The 24,892-nt window shown below is 48.8% G+C and overlaps 3 protein-coding genes across 3 annotated transcripts in view; 1 reads left to right on the plus strand and 2 right to left on the minus strand.

Moving 5' to 3' along the window:
- The window catches only part of mfap1 (microfibril associated protein 1), a 9,586-nt gene extending 4,737 nt beyond the window's left edge, over positions 1-4,849 (plus strand). Inside the window, exons 4-9 of the mRNA XM_033014766.1 lie at positions 316-503; positions 1,420-1,528; positions 1,985-2,145; positions 3,048-3,207; positions 3,836-3,925; positions 4,426-4,849. Coding sequence (XP_032870657.1) covers positions 316-503; positions 1,420-1,528; positions 1,985-2,145; positions 3,048-3,207; positions 3,836-3,925; positions 4,426-4,608 — 891 coding nt within the window. The 3' untranslated portion in view covers positions 4,609-4,849. The remainder of the gene's footprint in view (positions 1-315; positions 504-1,419; positions 1,529-1,984; positions 2,146-3,047; positions 3,208-3,835; positions 3,926-4,425) is intronic.
- A 579-nt stretch (positions 4,850-5,428) lies between these two features.
- On the minus strand, positions 5,429-19,360 carry neil1 (nei like DNA glycosylase 1). The gene is made up of 10 exons (XM_033014810.1): positions 19,084-19,360; positions 16,345-16,818; positions 15,588-15,707; positions 14,262-14,325; positions 12,443-12,542; positions 11,518-11,642; positions 10,186-10,213; positions 8,125-8,201; positions 6,888-7,105; positions 5,429-5,691 (listed from the first exon to the last, which is right to left on the minus strand). The coding sequence occupies exons 2-10, from the start codon at positions 16,803-16,805 to the stop codon at positions 5,535-5,537; spliced, it is 1,350 nt and encodes a 449-aa protein (XP_032870701.1). The 5' UTR covers positions 16,806-16,818; positions 19,084-19,360; the 3' UTR covers positions 5,429-5,534.
- Positions 19,361-19,596: 236 nt separating this feature from the next.
- Positions 19,597-24,585, minus strand: LOC116968171 (COMM domain-containing protein 4-like; the record flags this gene model as incomplete). The annotated part of the gene is made up of 5 exons (XM_033014813.1): positions 19,597-20,161; positions 21,721-21,897; positions 22,725-22,805; positions 23,591-23,710; positions 24,540-24,585. Coding segments are annotated over 5 exons (465 nt in total), but the record flags the coding sequence as incomplete, so codon positions are not given.
- Between the last annotated feature and the right edge of the window lie 307 nt (positions 24,586-24,892).

Raw genomic sequence — 24,892 nt, forward strand, 5'->3', positions numbered from 1 at the left:
GCCATTTACAGTGTACAGATACATGATAAGGGAATAACGTTTAGTGCAAGATAAAGCCAGCGAAGTCCGATCAAGGATAGTCCGTGTTTAAGAAAGAACTGCAGATGCTGGAAAAATCGAAGGTAGACAAAAATGCTGGAGAAACTCAGCGGGTGATGCAGCATCTATGGAGCGAAGGAATAGTCCGTGGGTCACCAATGAGGTAGATAGTAGTTCAGCTCTGCTCTCTGGTTGGGGTAGGATGGTTCAGTTGCCTGATAACAGCTGGGAAGAAACTGTCCCTGATAACAAACTCATCCCCCCGATCACGGACAGGAAATTGAGCGTCGGCGGGCCATGATGAGGCAGCGTGCGCAGGAGCGGGAGAACGAGGAGCTGGAAGTGCTGGAGCTGGAGGACGAGGGGCGGTCTGGCGAAGAGTCTGAGGAGGAGTCCGAGTACGAGGAGTACACTGACAGCGAGGATGAGACGGAGCCCAGGCTGAAGCCCGTCTTCATCAGAAGGTACTGCCGCACCTACCCACAGCCTCCCCCCCCCCCCTTCTTCTTCTTCTGTCGTGTGGAGTGCACAGCCTAAAGTTGTTGGACAATTTGATCTTCCGTTTGTGCACGTCGAGTTGATTGCATTAGTCGAAACAGGGCGGACCACGTGAAGGTTGCAATCTTCCACCCCAGCCTCCCACTTGACCGCGGTTCACAGCACCCCATATACAGCCTGGAGGTTGCTGCTGCTGCTGCTGCTGTCGGGCATGGTCCATGGTTTCTGTATGTGTAAGATGGACCTGCAGATGCTGGTTTAAACCGAAGATAGACACAAAAAGCTGGAGTAACTCAGCAGGACAGGCAGCATCTCTGGAGAGAAGGAATGGATGACGTTTCGGGTCACAGAGATGCTGCCTGTCCCGCTTTTGTGTCTATGAATGGTTTCTGTACTGTCCCGGTGTACCAGGTACAGTGAGATACACTATCTGCAGACAGCTCAGACCGACTCTCCCCGTACATGAACACAATCCCCGGTGAGTTCAGACAGTCCATTGGAAGAGGTGCCATGTTGCTGCCGTTTCCCAGTCCCAGCCACAAAGGCCCATTGCAGCCGTCACCTCCATTCCGGTGGTCCTGCGATCCGATGTCCCTCTCCACACCTGGCCCCCTCTTCCCCCCGGGGAAACTGCACAATTGCACCGAGCTCGATGGCACTGATGGTAACATCCCCGGTTCTTCTTACCGGGCCCTTTGTGCAGTGTCCCCTGTGTTGGGACGTCCTGATGATGAGGGAAAGGATGCGTGTATTTTTGTTTCCTCGTTTGTTCCGCGTGCTGTGTGCGCCAATCGCCACGTGTCATGTGCTGCGATGTGTGCCATGCGAGCCGTGTGTGTCGTTTGCCGCTGCGGGGTTTGACGAGCTGTGTGCCTGCGGCAGGAAGGACCGGGTGACAGTGCAGGAGCGGGAGGCAGAGACTGTGAAGCAGAAGGATCTGGAACAGGAGGCTAAGCGGCTGAGTGAGGAGCAACGCAAATACACACTGAAGGTGAGACAGACACACACACACACACACACACACACACACACACACACACACACACACACACACACACACACACACACACACACACACACACACACACACACACACACACACACACAGCGGTGGTGCAGGGGACAATGGGGAGTGGGAGGTGGTGGTGCGGGGGGAGTGGGCGGGGGGGAGTGGTGGTGCGGGGGGAGTGGGCGGGGGGGAGTGGTGGTGCGGGGGGAGTGGGCGGGGGGGAGTGGGAGTGGTGGTGCGGGGGGAGTGGGCGGTGGGAGTGGTGGTGCGGGGGGGAGTGGGCATTAGAGGAGTGGGCGGGGGGGAGTGGGGGTGGTGGTGCGGGGGGAGTGGGCGGGGGGGAGTGGTGGTGCGGGGGGGAGTGGGCATTAGGGGGAGTGGGCGGTGGTGGTGCTGTGGAGCGGTGCATTTACCAGCGATGGCCGCTGGCGTTAACAGATCGTGGAGGAGGAGGCGCGGCGGGAGGTTGAGGAGTCGCGGAGAACGCTGTCCGCCCTCGATGCCCTCAACACCGACGATGAGAACGACGAGGAGGAGTACGAGTCGTGGAAAGTGCGGGAACTGAAACGTATCAAACGGGACCGCGAGGAGCGGGAGTCGTGAGTACCGTCCCCCCCTCCCTGTATACTCCCCCTCTATCTGGCACGGTAACATACCTATCTGAGGTAGAGTTGCTGCCTCACAGCGCCGGAGACCCAGTTTCAATCCTGACTACAGGTGCTGTCTGAACAGAGATTGTACGCTCTCCCCCATACCATGTGGGTTTTCTCTGGAAGCTCCGGTTTCCTCCCACGCTCCAAATATGTACGGGTTTGTGGGTTAATTGGCTTCTGTAAATTGTCTCTAGTGTGGAGGATAGAACAAGTGTATGAGTGATCGTTGGCCGGCACGGACTCGCTGGGCCACAGGGTCTGTTTCCACCCTGTATCTCCAAACTAAACTCAAATCTGTGTAGGAAGAGTTTTATAAGGAGAACGGTTTGGAGGGAATGGAATAAATACAGGCAGGTGGGGTGAGGCTAATAGGCCAACTTGTTAGGTATGGGCAAGATGGGTTGAAGGGCCTGTGTCAGTGCTGTGTAGCTCTGTGTGTGGTGCGGGGCTCTGGACTGTGGTATGTTGTGGGTGAGGGGTGTTTTCCCACTGAGTTCTATTCCTGTGTCTGTGTGTGTGTGTGTGGGGGGCTCTGTGTGTGTGTGTGTGTGAGGCTCTGTGTGTGTGTGTGTGTGGGGGCTCTGGACTGTGGTATGGTGTGGGTGAGGGGTGTTTTCCCACTGAGTTCTATTCCTGTGTGGGGTGGGGGGGGCTCTGTGTGTGGGGGGCTCTGTGTGTGTGTGTGGTGTGGGGCTCTGGACTGTGGTATGGTGTGGGTGAGGGGTGTTTTCCCACTGAGTTCTATTCCTGTGTGTGTGTGAGGCTCTGTGTGTGTGTGGTGTGGGGCTCTGGACTGTGGTATGGTGTGGGTGAGGGGTGTTTTCTCACTGTGTTCTCTGCCTGTGCAGCATGGAGAAGGAGAAGGCGGAGATCGACAGGATGCACAACCTGACGGAGGAGGAGAGGCGGGCTGAGCTTCGAGCCAACAGCAAGGCCATCACCAACAAGGCCAGCAAAGGGAAGTACAAGTTCCTGCAGAAGTACTATCACAGAGGAGCCTTCTTCATGGTGAGTTGAATGAATGAATACCTTCATTGGCCAAGTATGTTCACATACAAGGAAATTGCCTTGGTGCTCCGCTCGCAAGTAACAACGCTACATACCGTGACAATTAAGAATGACACATAAAACATTATTAAATAATAAAACATGGAGTCAACCAACTACATTTTGAGCTTCCCACGAGTTTGTGTGCATCAGTCAATGTTCACTTAAAATAGACATGCTGGAGTAACACAGTAACCACAGGCAGCACCTCTAGAGAGAAGGAATGGGTGACGTTTCGGGTCGAGCTCTTTCTACAGACTGAAAAGGGTTTCGACCCGAAACGTCACCTTCTCTCCAGAGATGCTGCCTGACCCGCTGTGTTACTCCAGCACTTTGTTCTTTTTGCTGTCAACCAGCATCTTCAGTTCCTTGTTTCTACATGGTCCCTGCCCAGGTGTTGGTTATAGTTCATGGTGTGGAGCACCGGTATATAGTGATAAGCTTCTGTCTGCCTGCTCTCCAGTCAGTGTTGTCCTGCCCTCCACCACCCAACGGAGGGGCGGTTATGTTGAACACACAGCTTGTCCATGAATGTTGATCGATGTGTGGGTTTGGTGAACTGAGTCTTGGCACATCTGCCGTTCCGCAGGATGAAGAGGAGGATCTGTACAAACGGGATTTCAGCTCGCCCACACTGGAGGACCATTTCAACAAGACCATCTTACCCAAGGTTATGCAGGTAAGACATGCCTGGATGGCCAGCAGCCTTGTGTTCCCGTGCAATGTGTGTGCGCGCGTGTGGGGATAATTGCTGTCTGCGGAAGGAATGCATCATATAAAGGCTGGGAGAGCCACGGGCGATTACAGAGAACATTGAACGCTCTACATGCGGGGAAAGCATTTTTTAATTTTATTTTCCCTACTGAACAAGGCCTTCATTCAGTAATTGCAATTTATGGTGTACCAGAAGGTGTACCAGGGGGGAATTACCATGTCCAGGATAACAGTGTGGGGGGGGGGGGGGGGGTGGGAGAGCAGAGAGGGGGGGAGGGATTGGTTAACAGTACCAGACGGAGAAGTTAATGGGAGGGGGGGCAATACCGAGCAGGTTCTGGTGAGAAAGTGGTTCATCTACTGCATCTTTCAAGGGCCACAAACTATTTCTGCGCTGAGATTCTTTGAGCCGTGTTTATCTGCTGAATTTTGTTTCTTTTCTACCCAACCCACAAATAAAATTAGGTGAAGAACTTTGGGCGGTCGGGGCGGACCAAGTACACTCACCTGGTGGACCAGGACACCACCTCGTTTGATTCAGCCTGGGCCCAGGAATCTGCCCAGAACAGCAAGTTCTTCAAGCAGCGAGCAGCCGGCGTGCGAGATGTCTTCGAGAGGCCCTCAGCCAAGAAGAGGAAGACCACGTAACTGGGCGTGGGATGGGCCGTGGCCACGTGGTAGGTGCGCCCGACCTCCATCACTGGCACTGGGCTGCCCCGTCTATCACAGCTATGGAGACTCTAGTACGAACATCTATCCAGTGATGTTCATACCTAACTTAAATCTTCCTCTTTAAAGTAAACTTATTTTCTAAAGTTTGTAACTCTGTGATCATGTGTTATTTTCCTTTTCTGCTACATTGATAGGATAAAATTGGCATTTTAACCAATTGTTACTGTTGTTTCGTTATACTAAGTTTCAATGGGAGTTCGGTCTCGGTTCTGTGATGTAGAGGAAGGAACTGCAGATTCTGGTTTACACCAAAGAGACACAAAACGCTGGAGTAACTCAGCGGGACAGGCAGCATCTCTGGAGAGAAGGAATGGGTGACGTTTCGGGTCGAGACCCTTCCTCAGACTGAAGGAGAGAGCTGGTACACAAAATTGCTGGGGAAACTCAGCGGGTGCAGCAGCATCTATGGAGCGAAGGAAATAGGCGACGTTTCGGGCCGAAACCCTTCTTCAGACTGAGTTGCTGTCTGTGCAGAGTTTGCACGTTCTCCCTGTGACCGCGTGGGTTCCCTCCAGCTGCTCTGACTTCCTCCCACATCCCAAAGACGTGCGTGCGGGGTTGTAGGTTAATTGGCACTCGTGGATGAGAAAGTGGGAGAAATTCGAACCAGTGTGAATGGGACGATAGAGGGCTGGCATAGACTTGGTGGGCCGAAGGGCCTGTTTCCATGCTTTATCTCTCTACAAAGTCTTAACCTCAAAGGAGTTGTATCCATATCAAACACAAAACAAATTCCTACATTAAAATGTCAGTTAGATTTTATTTCAATAGTATAAAAAAAGATAGACTACATTTAAAAAATTGAAAATATCTAAAAATAATTATCCTGGTGGTATTTTGCTTTATTCAAATAATAAAGTATTCTCCCAGCACACAGCCTGCTCTGATCCACTACCTCCACGCCTGCAACCTAAACAAAGCTGCTTTAATCCGACCATCCTCTTAAGTTTCTCTATTTGTTCCTGGATTTCACCGCCCGAGTCTTCCGTCTTCCAGATTCTGTAGAGTGAGAGACAAGGAGAGTAACGTAGGCATCTGGCACCTGAAGCATTATCTCCACCCTCCATCAAGACAGGTAGGGGGGGTACAGATACAGAGATACTGTGCATAAACAGGCCATTCAGCCCGCCGAGTACATGCCTACCAGCGATCCCCGCATACTAACACTATTCTACACACTCTAGGGACAATTAGCCTACAAATCTGGACGTCTGGAGTGTGGGAGGAAACAGAAGCACCCGGGGAAAACCCACACAGGTCACGGGGAGAACGTACAAACTCCATACAGACAGCACCCGTAGTCGGGATGGAACCCGGGTCTCTGGCGCTGTGAGGCAGTAACTCTACCGCTGGGCCACCAGTGCCACTCACTCTGTAGTAGTGGTAGTGGACTGGAGTGGAATCTAAGCAAGAATCCAACCACTTATGAGGCTATGGTAGTGAAACAGGCAGCAACACAATTCTCTTCCTCCCACTTCGTCAGCTTAAGCCCCTGTCCCACTTTCCCCGAGTTACTCACGAATTCTCCCGAGTTTTCCCCTTGATTCAAACTCGGAGAATTACGGTAATAGCCAGCCGTAGGTACTTGGGGCTGTTTTTTTTAAAATTCTTGGACATTTGTCAACATGCTGAAAAAATGTCCCGACTTACCTGATGCCCCGAGTACCTACAGGCTGGCATTACGAGCCGCTACGAAATATCTTAAGGACTCCTATGGACTCGCTACGGACATTCTCCGAGTTTGAATCAAGGAGAAAACTACGGGAGAATTTGTGAGTAAGTCGGGAAAGTGGGACAGGGCCTTAGTGTCCCAAGTTGAGTTTATTTTCATATATTTACCAGAGCTACAATGACAAGCATGTTTGCTACGGAATCACATAGACTCAGACTTATGCAGCAAAATAGCAAGACTTTGCAACAGAACACAATTAGGATAAAAGTCCAAGTGTATAAGATCATGAGGGGGGTGTTAAGCAGGCTAGGACTTTATTTCCTTGGAGCGCAGGAGGATGAGGGGTGATCTTATAGAGATGCATGAGGGGAATGATTTTATATGATCAGCCATGATCCTATTGAATGTTGGTGCTGGCCCGAGGGGCCGAATGGCCTACTCCCGCACCCATGTTTCTAATAGTTTTGTACCAATGACAATAAACTTGACTTGACCTGACGATGCGGTTACAGCATGAAGTTACCTGCAGGAGTCTCCGGCATAGACAATGACTTTTGCCCCTGGTTTCCTCCTATTGCGCTCCTGATCTTCTCCTGGTTTCCTGGCTTGCTCCGGCCTCTCGTCCTCCTGCTCCCCAGCCGCTGCCTCGGTGTTCTGGGCATTCCTCTGAGGACCATCCTCTGGCACAGCATGAGACCTTTGCTGCTCCACTTTCACCTTCCTCTTCTTGGCTGCGAGACCCTGTAGACAAGAGGAATAGCTGCAGCTCGACACAAAGTGCTGGGCTAGTCAATGGCCAAGGTCCGAACTGAACCTGGGTCTCTGGCATTGTGGGGTGGCTAATCCCCGGGATGGCGGGACTGTCATATGTTGCACATTGGGCTTGTATACACTGGAATTTAGAAGGATGAGAGGGGATCTTATTGAAACATATAAGATTATAAAGGGATTGGACATACTAGAGGCAGGAAACATTCTCACGCACATCCCCAAAGGTTCTACCACTCAGCTATTCAATTTCCCTCCTGGAATGAATAAAGTTCTATCACTTCCCCTCATGATTTTATGCACCTCTATGGGCTCACCTCTCAGCCTTAAGGGGCTGTCCCACTTGGGCCACCTAATTGGCGAGTTTGGAAGAGTTTGAAATAATGACATGTTGAAGACCTCCTTCGACTATGTTGAAGACCAGCTTCAACTAGCTACGACTAACTTCGGGAAAATTGGACACCGAATAGTGGAGAGTGCAACTCTACCGCTGCACCACCGTGCCCCACAGGAGTTGATACATGTCTGTCAGAAACATAGAAAAATAGGTGCACGAGGAGGCCATTCGGCCCTTCGAGCCAGCACCTCCATTCAATATGATCATGGCTGATCATGTAAAATCAGTTCCCCGTTCCTGCTTTCTCCCCATATGCCTTGATTCCGTTAGCCCTAAGAGCTAAATCTAACTCTCTTGAAAACATCCAGTGAATCGGCCTCCACTGCCTTCTGTGGCGGAGAATTCCACAGATTCACAAGTCTCTGGGTGAAACAGTTTTTCCTCATCTCAGTCCTAAATGGCCGACCCCTTATTCTTACTACAGGAAGCCTCACCACAGGCAATAACAATATCAGGACTTGCTGGCAACTAGGGTTTCAGGCAGGGGTTATGCAGGGTGGATGATTCAGGTTGAAAACAGTCTCATTTCCAGGGAGATTCCAACATTTCGCCTCCTTTTACATTTTCTGCGTCTATAGATTGACTTTTCACTCACCTTGGTTGCCACCGAGTGCTTTTTATCCTCCTCCAATTTAGTTTTCCTCTGAGACTTGGCTTTGGGCGTTCTGGACCCTTTGCGGGGAGAGAAACATTGATTTGTGGAATAAAGATGTAGTAGTGGGAAGTCAGGATGCAGCTCTATAGGACTTGGGCCCGGCTGTGTTTGGGGGTATTGTGTGCAGATCTGGTCGCCCCCATTACAGGAAGGATGTGGAGGCTTGGGAGAGGAGGTTTACCAGAATGATGCCAGGATTAGAGTGTTGCAGCCACAGGGAGAGGTTGGACAGACTTGGATTGGATTCTTTGGAATGTTGGAGATTGAGAGATTTGACAGATGTTTGTAAAATGATGAGAGGCAAAGTTGATAGGTTTATAAGTTACTTGACCAAGTGGGACCCGTTGGGTCCCGTCCCATCAACGCGCAGTTGCGGGGGGGGGGGGGGGGATCACATACACATTAACCCCCCCCCCCTTGATATTATATTAATATAATTCATTTGTTCCTTTTCCCCCCATCCCCCGCCCTATCCACTCACGCATAGTCCCCAACTGCGCAGGCACGGCTAGAGAGGGAGGTGGGTAGTTATAGGAGAAGAATTAGGCCATTCGGCCCATCAAGTCTACTCTGCCATTCGGTCATGTCTTTCTCCCTCAACCCGATTCTCCTGCCTTCTCCCCGTAACCCCTGACACCCGTAGCAGGGTAGAAAGTGGGAACCCTGTTTGCAGGGTGGAGAGGGCATGGCAATACAGAGAGTGCGGGATGATGTGCGGGGCAATGTCTTTACACAAAGAGTGGGGGGGGGGGGGGGTGTCTGGAACACGTTGGTGGGGCCGGTGGTGGAGGCAGGTGGGAAAGCGGCGTTTAGGAGGCGTTTAGATTGGGACGCGGAGATGCAGGGAATAGAGGGATATGGATCAGGGAGATCAGGAACTAGGCATCAGGTACGCCATAGACATTGTGGGCCGAAGGGCCTGTTCCTGCGCTGTTCTGTACTAGATTCTGCGTTCTATGTACCACAGGACCCAAAACTACCTTCCCAATCTGTAGATGAATAAGTGTAGCCTCAGTGGTCAGGTTAGAAAACCTGAGATGTGGTTTTTAAATAATAATGGTTATATTAAATAATCAGTAAATGATGATATAAATGAAATTGATAAATAATATAATGATTATATAAACGATGATTAAATAATTTTAATTCTTTAGTGCGGGTGTCAGGGGTTATGGGGAGAAGGCAGGAGAATGGGGCTAGGAGGGAGAGATAGATCGGCCATGATTGAACGGCAGAGCAGACTCGATGGGCCGAATGGCTTAATTCTATCACATCACTTATGACACTTACGATATTAAATTAATCGTTAAGTAATGATGGTGTAAAATAAATCAAACACTTATAGCGGCAGTAGACAAAAATGCTGGAGAAACTCAGCGGGTGCAGCAGCATCTATGGAGCGAAGGAAATAGGCAACGTTTCGGGTCGAAACCCTGAAGGAAATAGGCAACGTTTCGGGTCGAAACCCTGAAGGAAATAGGCAACGTTTCGGGTTGAAACCCTGAAGGAAATAGGCAACGTTTCGGGTCGAAACCCTGAAGGAAATAGGCAACGTATCGGGTCGAAACCCTGAAGGAAATAGGCAACGTTTCGGGTCGAAACCCTTCCGGGTTTCGGCCCGAAACGTTGCCTATTTCCTTCGCTCCATAGATGCTGCTGCACCCGCTGAGTTTCTCCAGCATTTTTGTCTACCTTCGATTTTCCAGCATCTGCAGTTCCTTCTTAAACACTTATAGCGGGGAATCGTAGGAGCCCAGCCAAAAACTCAGCGGACACAAGTTGTGTGCTTCAGACGTGTTTTAATCGGTCAGATACAGCTCCCTACTCCTCAAATGGACACGGGCGTTGCCTGACCTTAAATACCTCTAAGGGTAATCCGGTGACCTGCGCCTCCCACACCGACACACCTAACTCCTCCCTCCAGAGCCGAGGGTTCGCTCTGCCGTAGCCTACCACCAGGTGCCGCCACACACTGCACTAAAATATTAAAATTAAACTCACCTTTTGGTGCCATCGGTCCTGGGATCCCCTGGAATGGAAGCACAGAGGCTGCTATGAAACACGCTGGTACAAATGTATGTTGAACTTGTGGCTGAAGTTTACAGGAGTGACAACAGACTCCAAGCAACTAATCATTGAAGAGTCAAAGAGATACATATATTATAGAAACATATACAATTCTCAAGGGATTAGGCTGGCTTGATGTAGGAAACATGTTCCCCATGTTGGGGGAGTCCAGAACCAGGGGGTCACGGTTTAAGAATAAGGGGTCGGCCATTTAGGACTGAGACGAGGAAAAACATTTTCACCCAGAGAGTTATGAATCTGTGGAATTCTCTGCCACAGAAGGCAGTGGAGGCCGATTCACTGGATGTTTTCAAGAGAGAGTTAGATTTAGCTCTTCGGGCTAACGGAATCAAGGGATATGGAGAGAAGGCAGAAACGGGGAATTGATTTTGGATGATCAGCAATATTGAATGACAGTGCAGGCTCGAAGGGCCGAATGGCCTACTCCTGCATCTATTTTCTATGTTTCTTATTCGATACAGAAACAGGCTCTTAAGCCCATTAAGTCTATTCTGATCATCAGCCACCCATTTACACTAATCCTACATTAATCCCATATTTTTTTTCCAACATTTTTTCCACATCTCCAAAGGTTCTACCACTCAGCTGTTTAATTTCCCTCCTGGAATGAATAACGTTGTATCGTATCGTATTCCCCTCATGATTTTCTGCACCTCTATCCGCTCATCTCTCAGCCTTATGTGTGGGAGGAAAACAGAGTTCTCGGAGAAAACCCACATAGGTCACGGGGAGATCATACAAACTCCGTACAGACAGCACCCGTAGACTGGCAAAATGGATAATCAGTAGGAACTGCAGATGCTGGTTTACACCGAAGATAGACACAAAAAGCTGGAGTAACTCAGCGGGACAGACAGCTGCAGGTGAATCGAGGAGCAGAGGACATAGGTTAATGGTGAAGGGGAATGTGAGGGGTAACTTTTTAACATAGTAATGGTGATATGGAACAAGCTGCCAGAGGAGGTATCCCAACATTGAACAGTTCTCTGGAGAGAAGGAATAGGTGACGTTTCGGGTCGAGACCCTTCTTCAGTCTGAAACAAAACGTCATCTATTCCTTATCTCCAGAGAGGCTGTCTAACCCGCTGAGTTATTCCAGCTTTTTGTTTCCATAACTAGGTGAGGCTGTGGAACCAAGGATGGCGGAAGGCCGGGTGGAGGGCCTGTACTCCAGGTGGTGGGCCTGTACTCCAGGTGGTGGGGTACAGGTCCGCCTGCGAGACGCAGAGAGTTTCTCCGATTTACCTGGAACCAGATGGTCCTGCCGTTGGCGTCACGGAGGGTCTGCATTCCCGACACATCATAGCAACGGAGCCACGCAGCAAAGGCAGAGGATCCGTCAGTACGGTCAGAGTTGTAGCCCTTGCCCCCTGTGTCATACCGAGAGAGAGAGAGTCATCCAGCGCGGAAACAGGGCCCTTCAGCCCAACTTGCCCACACCAGCCAACATGTCCCAGCTACACAAGTCCCACCTGCCTGCACTTGGTCCATATCCCTACAAACCTGTCCTATCCATGTATCTGTTTAACTGTTAAATGTTGTGATAGTCCCAGCCCCAACTACCTCCTCTGGCAGCTTGTTCCATACACCCACCACCTCTTCACCCCCGCTCGCAAGCTCACACCATCTAGTCCTTGCAACACCCTCGTAGATTTTCTCTGTACCCATTCCAGCTTGACAACATCTTTCCTATAAAAGGTGGGTTTTTTAGAGATACAGCGCGGAAACAGTCCCTTCGGTCCACCAAGTCCGCACCGACCTGCGATCCCCGCACATTAACACTACCCTACACACACACCAGGGACAATGTTACACATACACCAAGCCAATTAACCTACAAACCTGTACGTCTTTGGAGTGTGGGAGGAAACCAAAGATCTCGGAGAAAACCCACGCAGGTCACGGGGAGAACGTACAAACTCCGTACAGACAGCACCCGTAGTTGGGATTGAACCCTGGTCTCTGGTGCTGCAAGCGCTGTAAGGCAGTGACTCTACCGCTGTGCCACCATGGCTGGTTGTGGTTGGGGTAAGATGGATTACACTGTTCTATCAGCGCAGGTTGAATTGAATTGAAAACAACAGCATAGAAACAGATCCTTTTGCCCACCTTGACTCTCCCATCAGAGTGCATCACACCAGTGCTGTTTGCTTGCGTAAGATTGACTTACCCAAATTAATGACCTCCATTGGCAGCAGGTGGCACAGCTCAAGAATGTCAGGGTTCTCCAACTTCACCTTTACCTTCTTGCTCAGGGTCAACTCAGCTGCCTTGAGAAAATAGAGGTGGACAAGCAGTTAGTTGCTGGTCGCTGCCAGTGGCCCCGACTCCACTTACTGGAAGCTGAACGTATCAACCCTTACATCCAGTTCCATTCCCAGGCTCCTTTCCCCCCAACTCACCTCACCCTGCTCCCGGCCATTCTCTCACCTGTGGAGTGGCCAATACGTATCTCCTCATCTTCTTCCATTTCCACATCCGTTCCTCTACAGGGGTTGATCCAAGTAACACCGCAACACTGCCACCTTCCTAGACGTTACCACGGTGTTGCTTGGAGAGTTGAACTGAAGCCTCCCTCCTGAACCAGGAGGTCCCAACCCCAACACCTTTCCCACACTCCATATGATTTAATGAACTAGACTTATGCCCACCAGATGCCAAGGTGGAAACTGAGATGACCCTGGCTCTGGACACGCAAGGAACTGCAGGTGCTGGAATCCTGAGTAAAATGCAAAGTGTTGGAGGAACTCTACAGGTCAGGCAGCACCTGTGGAGAACATGGATTGCTGATGTTTTGGGTTTAGGACCTTTTGCAGCCTCTATAAAGTGGCCATACTTTGAGGAGAGTTTGAAATGGAGCAGTAAAATGGAGACACAATGAACTGCAGACGCCTTTTGTTTTAGATGGTTCTGCTAAGAGCAGGCATAGTCTCAATGGGTCATGGGGTGGTACAGCACGGGAACAGGCCCTGGGGCATAACGTGTTCATGTCCACCAAGATGCCCCATCTAAGCTCGCCCGAAGTGTCTTTTAAATGTTATAATACCTGCCTCAACTACTTTCTCTGGCAACTCGTTCCATACACCCACTGCCCTTTGAGTAGGAAAGGTTGTCCATCAGGTTCCCATGAAATCTTTCCCCCTCACCTTCAAGTTCAAGTGTTCAAGTGAGTTTATTGTCATGTGTCCCTGATAGGACAATGACATTCTTGCTTTGCTTCAGCACACAGAACATAGTAGGCATTTACTACTTAAATCTGTGCCTGACCTCGGGTGCTGTCTATGTGGAGTTTGCACTTCTCTCTGTGACCGCGTGGGATTCCACTGGGTGCTCTGGTCTCCTCTCGCACCCAATGGACGTGCGGGTTTGTAGGTTAATTGGCTTCGGTAAATTGTCTCTAGTGTGCAGGGAGTGGATGAGAAAGTGGAATAGCAGGGTGATCGATGGTTAGGGTGGACGCAGTGGGCCGAAGGGCCTGTTTCCGTGCTGTATCTTTCTTTCAATCAATTCAAGCAATCAAGTTTTGGGGAGTGTAGTTAGTTAAATAGACCGAGGCGCAGCTGTTAAGATATGGATGGTTTATTTATATGTGTAACAAAGACAGTATTGAGGAAGTGGATGAGAATTGAAGCAGTGTGAATGGGTGATCGATGGACAGTGTGGACTCGGTGGGCCGAATGGCCTGTTTCCATGCTGTATCTCTGAACTAAGTTTTCCTGTTTAGGAGGCATGGTCACAGAAAATAAAATAGTGGAATGGCGAGTGGTCCAACAACTTAATGGTTCTGGATGAAAGATCCTTCCATAGATTGAAGGTGTTGATTCACAGGTTCTAGGCGAAGAATTAGGCCATTCGGCCCAACGAGTCCACTCCGCCATTCTATCCCATTTTCCTGCCTTCTCCCCATAACCCTCGACACCCGTTCTCTGTGTGTGTACATGACACAGTGTGTTACCTTGCCTCTGAAGCACCCTGGGAGTTATCCTTACCGGTTCCTTGTGGAGTGACGCTTCCAATACAGTCCTCGCTCTCTCAAATGGAGGAACCTTCAACCTGAAGTTCAAAGGAGATTCAAAGATAGACACAAAAAACTGGAGCAACTCCTTCTGCAGTTGTACAGAGCCCTAGTGAGACCACACCTGGAGTATTGTGTGCAGTTTTGGTCCCCTAATTTGAGGAAGGACATTCTTGCTATTGAGGGAGTGCAGCGTAGGTTTACAAGGTTAATTCCCAGGATGGCGGGACTGTCATATGCTGAGAGAATGGAGCAGCTGGGCTTGTACACTCTGGAGTTTAGAAGGATGAGAGGGGATCTCATTGAAACATATAATGATTGTTAAGGGCTTGGACACGCTAGAGGCAGGAAACATGTTCCCAATGTCGGGGGAGTCCAGAACCAGGGGCCACAGTTTAAGAATAAGGAGTAGGCCATTTAGAACGGAGACGAGGAAACACTTTTTCTCACAGAGAGTGGTGAGTCTGTGGAATTCTCTGCCTCAGAGGGCGGTGGAGGCAGGTTCTCTGGATGCTTTCAAGAGAGAGCTAGATAGGGCTCTTAAAAATAGCGGAGTCAGGGGATATGGGGAGAAGGCAGGAACGGGGTACTGATTGTGGATGATCAGCCATGATCACATTGAATGGCGGTGCTGGCTCGAAGGGCCGAATGGCCTACTCCTGCACCTATTGTCTATTGTCTACGGGTTCTGTCTGTACGGAGTTTGTACGTTCTCCCCGTGACCTGCGTGGGTTTTCTCCGAGATATTTGGTTTCCTCCCACACTCCAAAGACGTGCAGGTTTGTAGGTTAATTGGATTGGTAAATGTAAAAATTGTCCCTAGTGTTTGTCGGATAGTGTTAATGTGCGGGGATCGCTGGTCGGTGCGGACTCGGTGGGCCGAAGGGCCTGTTTCCTCACTGTATCTCTAACCTAAACTAAACAATAGTGGCGTTTCAGAGGCTTTCAGACGGCCACACAGATGTGCAGGGAATAGATGGATCTGGGTCATGTTCAGGCAGATGAGAACAGTCTAACGGCATCATGTTCAACATAAACATTGTGGGCCGAAGGGCCTGTTCCTGTGCTGTACTCTTCTATTTGTAGGAAAGAACTGCAGATGCTGGTTTAAATTGATGGTAGGCACAAAATGCTGGAGTAACTCAGCGGGACAGGCAGCATCTCTGGAGAGTTTCAGGTCGAGACAGAAGGGTCTCCCATCCCTTCTCTCCAGAGATGCTGCCTGTCCCGCTGAGTTACTCCAGCATTTTGTGTCTACCTGCACTGTTCTATGTTCTGCGTAAATGGAAACACGGCTCACCTGTGGAGAATCTCGGCACGCAGGTAATTCCCGATTCCGTTGAAGTATCTCTGATTTAGGAGCACCTCGCAGATGGGCTTGTTGAAGGCATTGTCAGACAGGTGAGACAGCACGTTCTGCCTGTGTGGGGTCGGCAAGAGAGGCCACGTTAAGCTATGGGTTCGATCACTGGCCACGCCACGTACAGCAAGCTGCACAGGTAAAGCGACTTCATGTGTAGGAAGGAACTGCAGACGCTGGTTTACATTGAAGATGGACACAAAATGCTGGAGTAACTCAGCGGGACAGGCAGCATCTCTGGAGAAGGATTAGGTGATGTTTTGGGACGAGACCCTTCTTCAGACAGAGTCAGGGGAGAGGGAAACGAGAGATATAGACGGTGATGTAGAGAGATCTAGAACAAATTAATGAAAGATTTGCAAAACAGTAACAAGGTATGAAGGAAACTGGCCATAGTTAGCCGTGAGCTAGGTGAAAATGAGTTACAGACAAAGAAACTCAACAAGGCGACTTTGAAGCTGGTACGATGACTTGGGTGGGGGAGAGGTGGAGAGAGACGATGATTTGAAGTTAGAGAAGTCGATGTTTATAGCGCTGGGGTGTAAACTGACCAAGTGTAATATGAGGTGTTGTTCCTCCAATTTGCATTGGGCCTGACTCTGACAAACAGGGTTTGACTAGTTGGGTTTGGCTGTTGGCGTGGGCAAGATGGGTGGGTGTAGTTACCCTGTGATTCTATGATTCGACGACGTTATACCTGAACATCTCGTACTCGAGCATGACGCAGGGTCCGCGGACAGGCTGCCAGCTCCCGTTCACTGCCCAGCTGCCGAACCTCCTGGGATCCACGAAGCACAGGACCTGCCTGGGGCAGCCACTGGTGAGGAACCTGAGGTGGGCGTGTTTGGGGATCTCCTCCACGGCCGCCAGTTGGAACGAGCCCGACATGCCGAAGCGGAAGGTGATGTCCAGTGGGCCGGGTGACCCAGCCTCACCGTCCGTGGCCGAGGGAGATCCTTCCTCCTGTTTGACCGGTGTCAGGGTCAACTTGACCTCCTTCCCGCGGGACTGCGCCGAGATGATGTAAGCGTCACATTGGAAGGGAACCTCCATGTTCTTGCTCACAGCTGACTTCTCCACACTCCCCGAGAACACCAGGCCACAGCATACCCTGTTGACAAAGCTGCTGGCCATGTGAAGCTCAGGGCCTTCAGGCATCCCGCACAGCAACCTACAGCAGGGATAAGACAACAAGTATCCTGAGAGGCACTGGCTCACTTGTATGTCATGTTGTTACTTGTGTGCGGAGCACCAAGTCAAATTCCTTGTATGTGAATACTTATAACCATATAACAATTACAGCACGGAAACAGGCCATCTCGACCCTTCTAGTCCGTGCCGAACACTTACTCTCACCTAGTCCCATATACCTGCGCTCAGACCATAACCCTCCATTCCTTTCCCATCCATATAACTATCCAATTTATTTTTAAATGATAAAAACGAACCTGCCTCCACCACCTTCATTGGAAGCTCATTCCACACAGCCACCACTCTCTGAGTAAGGAAGTTCCCCCTCATGTTACACCTAAACTTCTGTCCCTTAATTCTCAAGTCATGTCCCCTTGTTTGAATCTTCCCTACTCTCAGTGGGAAAAGCTTATCCACGTCAACTCTGTCTATCCCTCTCATCATTTTAAAGACCTCTATCAAGTCCCCCTTAACCTTCTGCGCTCCAAAGAATAAAGCCCTAACTTGTTCAACCTTTCTCTGTAACTTAGTTGCTGAAACCCAGGCAACATTCTAGTAAATCTCCTCTGTACTCTCTCTATTTTGTTGACATCCTTCCTATAATTAGGCGACCAAAATTGTACACCATACTCCAGAATTGGCCTCACCAATGCCTTGTACAATTTTAACATTACACCCCAACTTCTATACTCAATGCTCTGATTTATAAAGGCCAGCACACCAAAAGCTTTCTTTACCACCCTATCTACATGAGATTCCACTTTCAGGGAACTGTGCACAGTTATTCCCAGATCCCTCCGTTCACCTGCATTCTTCAATTCCCTACCATTTACCATGTATTACTTGGCCAATAAACTTACTTACTTAAAGTAAACACCCAGTATTGTTGGTTCACTCTTGTGGAACTCGCTGGATCTACGTCCCACACCCAGAATGAAGGGTGTCCCAGCGGGGGGCGGGGGCAGAAACGTGACGACTTGCGTACAGCCAAGGTGAGATCTGCTCTGTGATTCCACCAGCTTCTATGCATAGCTTCGCACTGTACCTCGGTGCATGTGACAATAACACATCATTGCATCGTGATCTCTTTCAACTTACCGAGGCCCCTTTGCTATTTTAATATTAATATTCGCTGGGAAATATCTGCCGTGTAACAGCAGAAGTGAAAGTGAGTCCTATATGTGATATATTTCACCAGGTTAATTCCCGGGATGGCGGGACTGTCATATGCTGAGAGAATGGAGTGGTTGGTCTTGTAGACACTGGGATTTAGAATGATGAAAGGGTATCTTATTGAAACAAGTTCAAGTGGGTTTATTGTCATGTGTCCCTGATAGGACAATGACATTCTTGCTTTGCTTCAGCACACAGAACATAGTAGGCATTTACTACATATAAGATTATTAAGGGTTTGGACACTCTAGAGGCCAGAAACATGCTCCTGATGTTGGGAGAGTCCAGAACCAGGGGCCACAGTTTAGGAATAAGGGGTAAGCCATTTAGAACAGAGATGAGGAAAAACTTTTTCACCCAGAGAGTTGTGAATCTGTGGAATTCTCTGCCTCAGAAGGCAATGGAAGCCAATTCTCTGGAGGCTTTCAAGAGAGAGTTAGATAGAGTTCTTAAAGATAGCGAAGTCAGGGGATATGGGGAGAAGGCAGGAACGGGGTACTGAGTGTGGATGATCAGCCATGATCACAGTGAATGGCGGTGCTGGCTCGAAGGGCTGAATGGCCTCCTCCTGCACCTATTGTCTATTGTGATGTAACATTGGAGCCTCACACTTTACTGACACCCGAGAGACCAGAAAAAGGATGAGCAACCTACCCATGCTCTCCAGAGTACTGTGCTGGAGTAACTCAGTGGGTCAGGCAGCATCTGTGGAGTTACAGCAGGATAGGCTTGAGGCTTTCATTAACACTCAGGACTGTAGGAGGGATGCATATGGTGGGGTCATGCAGGACATGTCTCGGGATAGAGAGCTGGGAGGGTGGCCATAGGGAACTGAATGAGTGTGTGGAGTTGGTGAGCTCGACGGGGCAATAGCAGACTCTCTCCAGAGATGCTGCCTGTCCCGCTGAGTTACTCCAGCTTTTTCTTTTGGTCTACAAACACCAGTATCATATGTTCATGTTTATTTGTCCACATTTAAAGCACCAAGCTCCCTCCCCCCAACCCCCCAACATCGCACATATAACAATTCGGACACAATCAACCCGAAAGCTTTAAACCCTAAATGAGATACCTTTCTAAAATAAGTTCCTGGAGTTTGTAAAGTTGAGTCTTAATGCACTAAACGTGGGATTAGCTGCAGGCGTGTGCACACGAGCCCGGCCGCGCAGTTAAATGGAGCAAGTTTGCATTTAAACAAGACTCAGAGCAAAGTGCAGACGCGCATGAAATGATCAGTGCAATCACAATAAACACCAAGTCGGCTAAATTGCAATGCAGTCTTTAGTTTGCACGAACCGCAGCTAATTCCGGCGTCTCTTCCCCTCTGCTCAAAGTGAGGTTTCACTTCCTCAGTAATGCAGCCTGGGACTTGTAGTCTATGTGCAACTAACGTCGGTGTTAAAGGAAGGAACTGCAGATGCTGGTTTGAACCGAAGTTAAGACACAAAATGCTGGAGTAACTCAGCGGGACAGGCAGCGTCTCTGGTGAGTAGGAATGGGGTCTGGACCCTGAAACGTCACCCATTCCATTTCTTCCTGACCCAGTGTTAACACAAGAAACCTTCCCAATAAAACAAAACTCAGCTTTGACAAATTCAAAAGTTTATTTTCACAATTGATGTTCACAAACCGCCATTAATTCGCTTAATCAATTAATTAGCATAAATTCTGGTTTGGCCACAATAACAACTTTTCTGCATTTGAGCTGAAAACCAAAAGAGAAAATCAGTACAATAGCATAAACTTGGCGGTAAATTGCAGTACTCTAAAGATCTTCAACTGTGACATAAACGGCATGTAATGGCAGATGTTGCATTAGTCTAGCTTAGTTCAGTTATATTTTCACAGCGAGGCTAAAGATTAATGCATTAGACACAAACAAGTCCCTGCAAAGTGCTTGGTTAAGATATAGTCAAGTTTTAATCCACCAAACTTGCAAACATACTTTGGCATTGTTGGCTGAATGCTTAAATGGAATGCACAGGATCCCCTGGGGTTCACCACCCCAGCAACCTTATAAAAGCATCAGGACATTCACTCTCTTTGTTTCCAATCTCCTGTCCATCCTGCAGGATCACAGCCTGGGACAAAGTTGCACCTCAGGGGTTGTTAGTTCAGGGCATTCATCAGCGCTTGGGCTTGCTTGAGTTCTGAGGAGAAGAGAGAAACAGGAGCGGGTATCAGCCATTGGTGGCATCTCTTCCAGAAACAACATGCAGAGGTTTGAAAGCCCACACCACCACCAGACTGAGGGACAGCTTCTTCCCCTCTGTCACTAGGCTTGTGAACGGTCCCTCCATAAGCTCGGCCACTGTCCGATTCACCGCTACCCCAGTGCAAACATTGGACTTGTGTGTCTCTGTAACTGGTGCTCTACAATGCTGAGAACTATAGTCTGCACTCTGTATCTTCCCCTTTGCTCCACCTATTGTACACGAGTTTAACTTGATTGTATTTATGTGTGGTATTATCCGATCCGACTGTTTAGCATGATGAACAAATCTTGCCTCTCAGTATGGGGAGAAGGCTGACAGGAGACGATCAGCCATGATCACAATGAATGGCGGTGCTGGCTCGAAGGGCCGAATGGCCTCCTCCTGCACCTATTGTCTATGTTTATATGTTTACATGTGATAATAATAATTCTCAACCAAATGGCCCGTTTCCACGGACTAAACCTAAATTAAAACAACAGGAAACATCCTCTCTATCTAGGCCTTTCATTATTTGGTTATAGGAAGTGGGGAAGACGGCTGTGGAGGCCACAAGTCAGTGTATATTTCTACAGCAGAGATAGATAGATTCTTGATTAGTGCGGGTGTCAGGGATTATGGGGAGAAGGCAGGAGAATGGGGTTAGGAGGGAGAGATAGATCAGCCGTGATTGAATGGCAGAGTAGACTTGATGGGCCGAATGGCCTATTTCTGCTCCTATCACTTATGACCTTATGAAGTTAGAGATGGCTAATTAGGCCACAAAGGACTTGAGGATAGGTCGCCCAATTATAGGAAGGATGTCAACAAAATAGAGAGAGTACAGAGGAGATTTACTAGAATGTTGCCTGGGTTTCAACAACTAAGTTACAGAGATAGGTTGAATAAGTTAGGTCTTTATTCTCTGGAGCGCAGAAGGTTAAGGGGGGACTTGATAGAGGTCTTTAAAATGATGAGAGGGATAGACAGAGTTGATGTGGACAAGCTTTTCCCATTGAGAATAGGGAAGATTCAAACAAGAGGACATGACTTGAGAATTAAGGGACAGAAGTTTAGGGGTAACATGAGGGGGAACTTCTTTACTCAGAGAGTGGTAGCGGTGTGGAATGAGCTTCCAGTGGAAGTGGTGGCGGCAGGTTCGTTGGTATCATTTAAAAATAAATTGGATAGGCATATGGATGAGAAGGGAATGGAGGGTTATGGTATGAGTGCAGGCAGGTGGGACTAAGGGAAAAAAGTTGTTCGGCACGGACTTGTAGGGCCGAGATGGCCTGTTTCCGTGCTGTAATTGTTATATGGTTATATGGATAAGAATTTTAAAAACTAAAGTTAAATGCCAGGAGAGATCCAATGTCCCGACTGAAGCAGAAGTTACAAGTAGATTCAGTCGTTCGAGACGCAGGTTGAACATGTCACTAGAGGCTGTTACATGAAGCTGACAGCGTGCCCCAGGTGTAAGTACTGAAGCTCCTGCCACCGTTGCTGTGTTAACCCACCTGTGAGTAAGACTCTGAACTTGAGGGCTGACACCAAAGCCACGGTGGGTTCCAGGGCCCCCGTGTCCACATTCCGGACATTAATCTTCAGGTGGACAACCGGCTCGTTCACCTCCTTCAGCTCACTGGAACTCAGTGTGTAGTCCACTCTCCACGACACCGAGCCCAGCCTGTTTACTGTACGGAAAGACAGGGAAACATAGACAATAGGGGAAGGAGTAGGCCATTCGGCCCTTCGAGACAGCACTGCCATTCAATATGATCACCCAAAATTAGTACCCGTCCCTGCTTTCTCCCCATATCCCCATAGGTTTAATTGGCTTGGTATAAATGTAAAAAATGTCCCTAGTGGGTGTAGGGTAGTGTTAGTGTGCGGGGATCGCTGGTCGGCGCGGACCCGGTGGGCCGGAAGGGCCTGTTTCCGCGCTGTTTCCCTAAACTAAACTAATAACCACGCCGCAGCGAGACTCCTGACGGGCACCCGAAAAAGGGACCACATCGCCCCGATCCTGGCCTCTCTCCACTGGCTCCCTGTGCGGTTCCGAATACATTTCAAGATCCTCCTCTATGTCTTACAAAGCCCTTAACGGGCTTGCCCCCACCTACATCAAACGTCTGCTCACTCACCACACCAGGTCCCTCGGATCGGCCGACTTGGGGTTACTGAACATCCCGCAATATAGGCATAAGCTCAGGGGCGATCGACCGAGCCTTTGCGGTTGCAGCTGTGGAACAGCATCCCTCTTCCCATCAGAACTGCCCCTTCCATCGACTCTTAAGTCGAGACTTAAAACTCATCTTTACTCTCAAGCCTTTCTTGACATCCTCTGAGTGAGGGCTATATGTGTGTATTTATGTAAGTGCTAAATCTATGAACCACTGTTATATAACGTTAGTACCTCCACCAATGTAAAGCACTTTGGCCAACGAGAGTTGTTTTTTAAATGTGCTATAGAAATAAAAGTGACTGGACTTAACAAACTTTATCATAAAATGCCACTTACTCCGCAGACTACTCTCCTTTAGTTTGTCCTGAAGGGCAGTCTGTTTGTCTTCGTAAGATTTACAAAGAGCAGCGGCATGTTCTGAAACAGTAAATTGAAAGTTTAGTTAAGGAGTCTTTTTTTGTCCCAGTTTTGAAGATATTATAAAAAGCCAAGTGGCAAGTTCTGCGACTATTCAAACCAAAGTCACCTACTAACCAGAACACTCGCAATAAGTGTTTACTTTTAATCTGGCCATGTTACCACACAGTTAAAAATGACTTAAACCGTGGCTGCATATGTCAGTGGGATTAGAACAGTGGCAGCCACAAATCAAAGGTGGACAAAAATGCTGGAGAAACTCAGCGGGTGAGGCAGCATCTATGGAGTGAAGGAATAGGTGACGTTTCGGGCCGAGACCCGGAAGGGTCTCGACCCGAAATGTCACCTATTCCTTCACTCCATAGATGCTTCCTGGTCTCGACCCGAAACGTCACCTATTCCTTCACTCCATAGATGCATCCTGGTCTCGACCAGAAACGTCACCTATTCCTTCACTCCATAGATGCTGCCTCACCCGCTGAGTTCCTCCAGCACTTTTGCCCACCTTCGATTTTTCCAGCACCTGCAGTTCCTTCTTAAACAGTTGCAAATCAAAATGGATCTCTTAGAAATCCGTAACAATGGGCAAATGACAATATGCGGAGGAAGGAACTGCAGATGCTGGTTTACACCGAAGATAAGACACAAAATGCCGGAGTACCTTGTAAAGGAACAAGTAGGCAGTTCCTTCGTACATAGCTTCAGGTCTAATGCAGACTTGAAAAAAAAGAAAGCTTCTGAGTTTCTTAAAAATCGAGCGGTGTCACAGGCGGGAGATCCCGTACCTTTGGGCAAACCAAGTTGTTGCAGTTCGCTGGACAACGACTCGCCATTAACTCCGTACTTGGCTGCGCTCGCCAGTATAAAGTTGAGCACGGCAACTGTGGCTTTAACATCGCTGGGCTCTGCAATCCAACACGTTAAACTACAATTAACTTTGAGAGACCGGCGCCAAATGTCCTTTGCAAAGATTATTTTCGCTAACAAAACAAACTGGGTGGGAGTTCAAAAATAACAAGTAAAAATAATCAGTGTTTTACTCTCTACAGCAAGTAACAATAATAATAATGGATGGGATTTATATAGCGCCTTTCTAATACTCAAGGCGCTTTACATCGCATTATTCATTCACTCCTCAGTCACACTCGGTGGTGGTAAGCTACTTCTGTAGCCACAGCTGCCCTGGGGCAGACTGACGGAAGCGTGGCTGCCAATCTGCGCCTACGGCCCCTCCGACCGCCACCAATCACTCACACACATTCACACACAGGCAAAGGTGGGTGAAGTGTCTTGCCCAAGGACACAACGACAGTATGCACTCCAAGCGGGATTCGAACCGGCTACCTTCCGGTTGCCAGCCGAACACTTAGCCCATTGTGCCATCTGTCGTCCCAAGTACATCACATGCTGTAAATGTATAGCATGGGAACAGGCCCTTCAGCCCACAATGCTCCCAAATGCTGGTTCACATGTGCAGGGTGTCTGTGAGCTGGGGAGGACTGTGACTGGATCACATTCTGTAATGTCTTCATGGTGGGTTTTATGCCGCTTGTTCTGCTAGATTTATGTCACACTCAGCTTATCCTGCATGTCAGATTTAGGCATCAATCCTCTTGCAAACAAGAGCACGTCGTATGAAATGTTATTAATATTATTTAACACAGTGAAAGTCACCGTATATTTGAATGGTTCAAACACTGCTGAGCTAATCACTATATTTGAGGAAGTACATACCAAACTTGGCATCGGCAGTTAGTTTTGTGATCTTCTCATACTGTAATTAGAGAGATAACAGACAGTAAATGACAGTGAGGAAACACCAAGTTAAATATGCTGGCCTTCAAAAACACTAGTCTGTTTAAAGCAAGCAATCTCATACACGACTGACAATAAGCTTCATCCCAAGCTCATAGTATTGAACCGTACATCACATCCACTAAGACCACGCCACCTCTACCCGTGGTCGCTGGGTATAAGGGGAACGAGATTCCATGGCAGTGGCAGGTCATTTAACTTTTTATTCAATTGATTCTTTGTAATGTTTGTAATACTCAGACCAGACCCTAACGGCGCCTGCACACGTTATA

This window comes from Amblyraja radiata, chromosome X, assembly GCF_010909765.2.
Source record: "Amblyraja radiata isolate CabotCenter1 chromosome X, sAmbRad1.1.pri, whole genome shotgun sequence".
Lineage (NCBI taxonomy): Eukaryota > Metazoa > Chordata > Chondrichthyes > Rajiformes > Rajidae > Amblyraja > Amblyraja radiata.

What these genes read in the sequence shown, in the direction of transcription:
- neil1 (XM_033014810.1), bottom strand. Translation starts at nt 16,805, where the DNA reads ATGCCTGAAGGCCCTGAGCTTCACATGGCCAGCAGCTTTGTCAACAGG. An exon ending in GCAGGACCATCTGGTTCCAG is followed by an intron (nt 10,214 to 11,517) that starts GTAAATCGGAGA and finishes CTTCCATTCCAG; the next exon opens with GGGATCCCAGGACCGATGGC. An exon ending in AGGACCGATGGCACCAAAAG is followed by an intron (nt 8,202 to 10,185) that starts GTGAGTTTAATT and finishes CTCCCCGCAAAG; the next exon opens with GGTCCAGAACGCCCAAAGCC.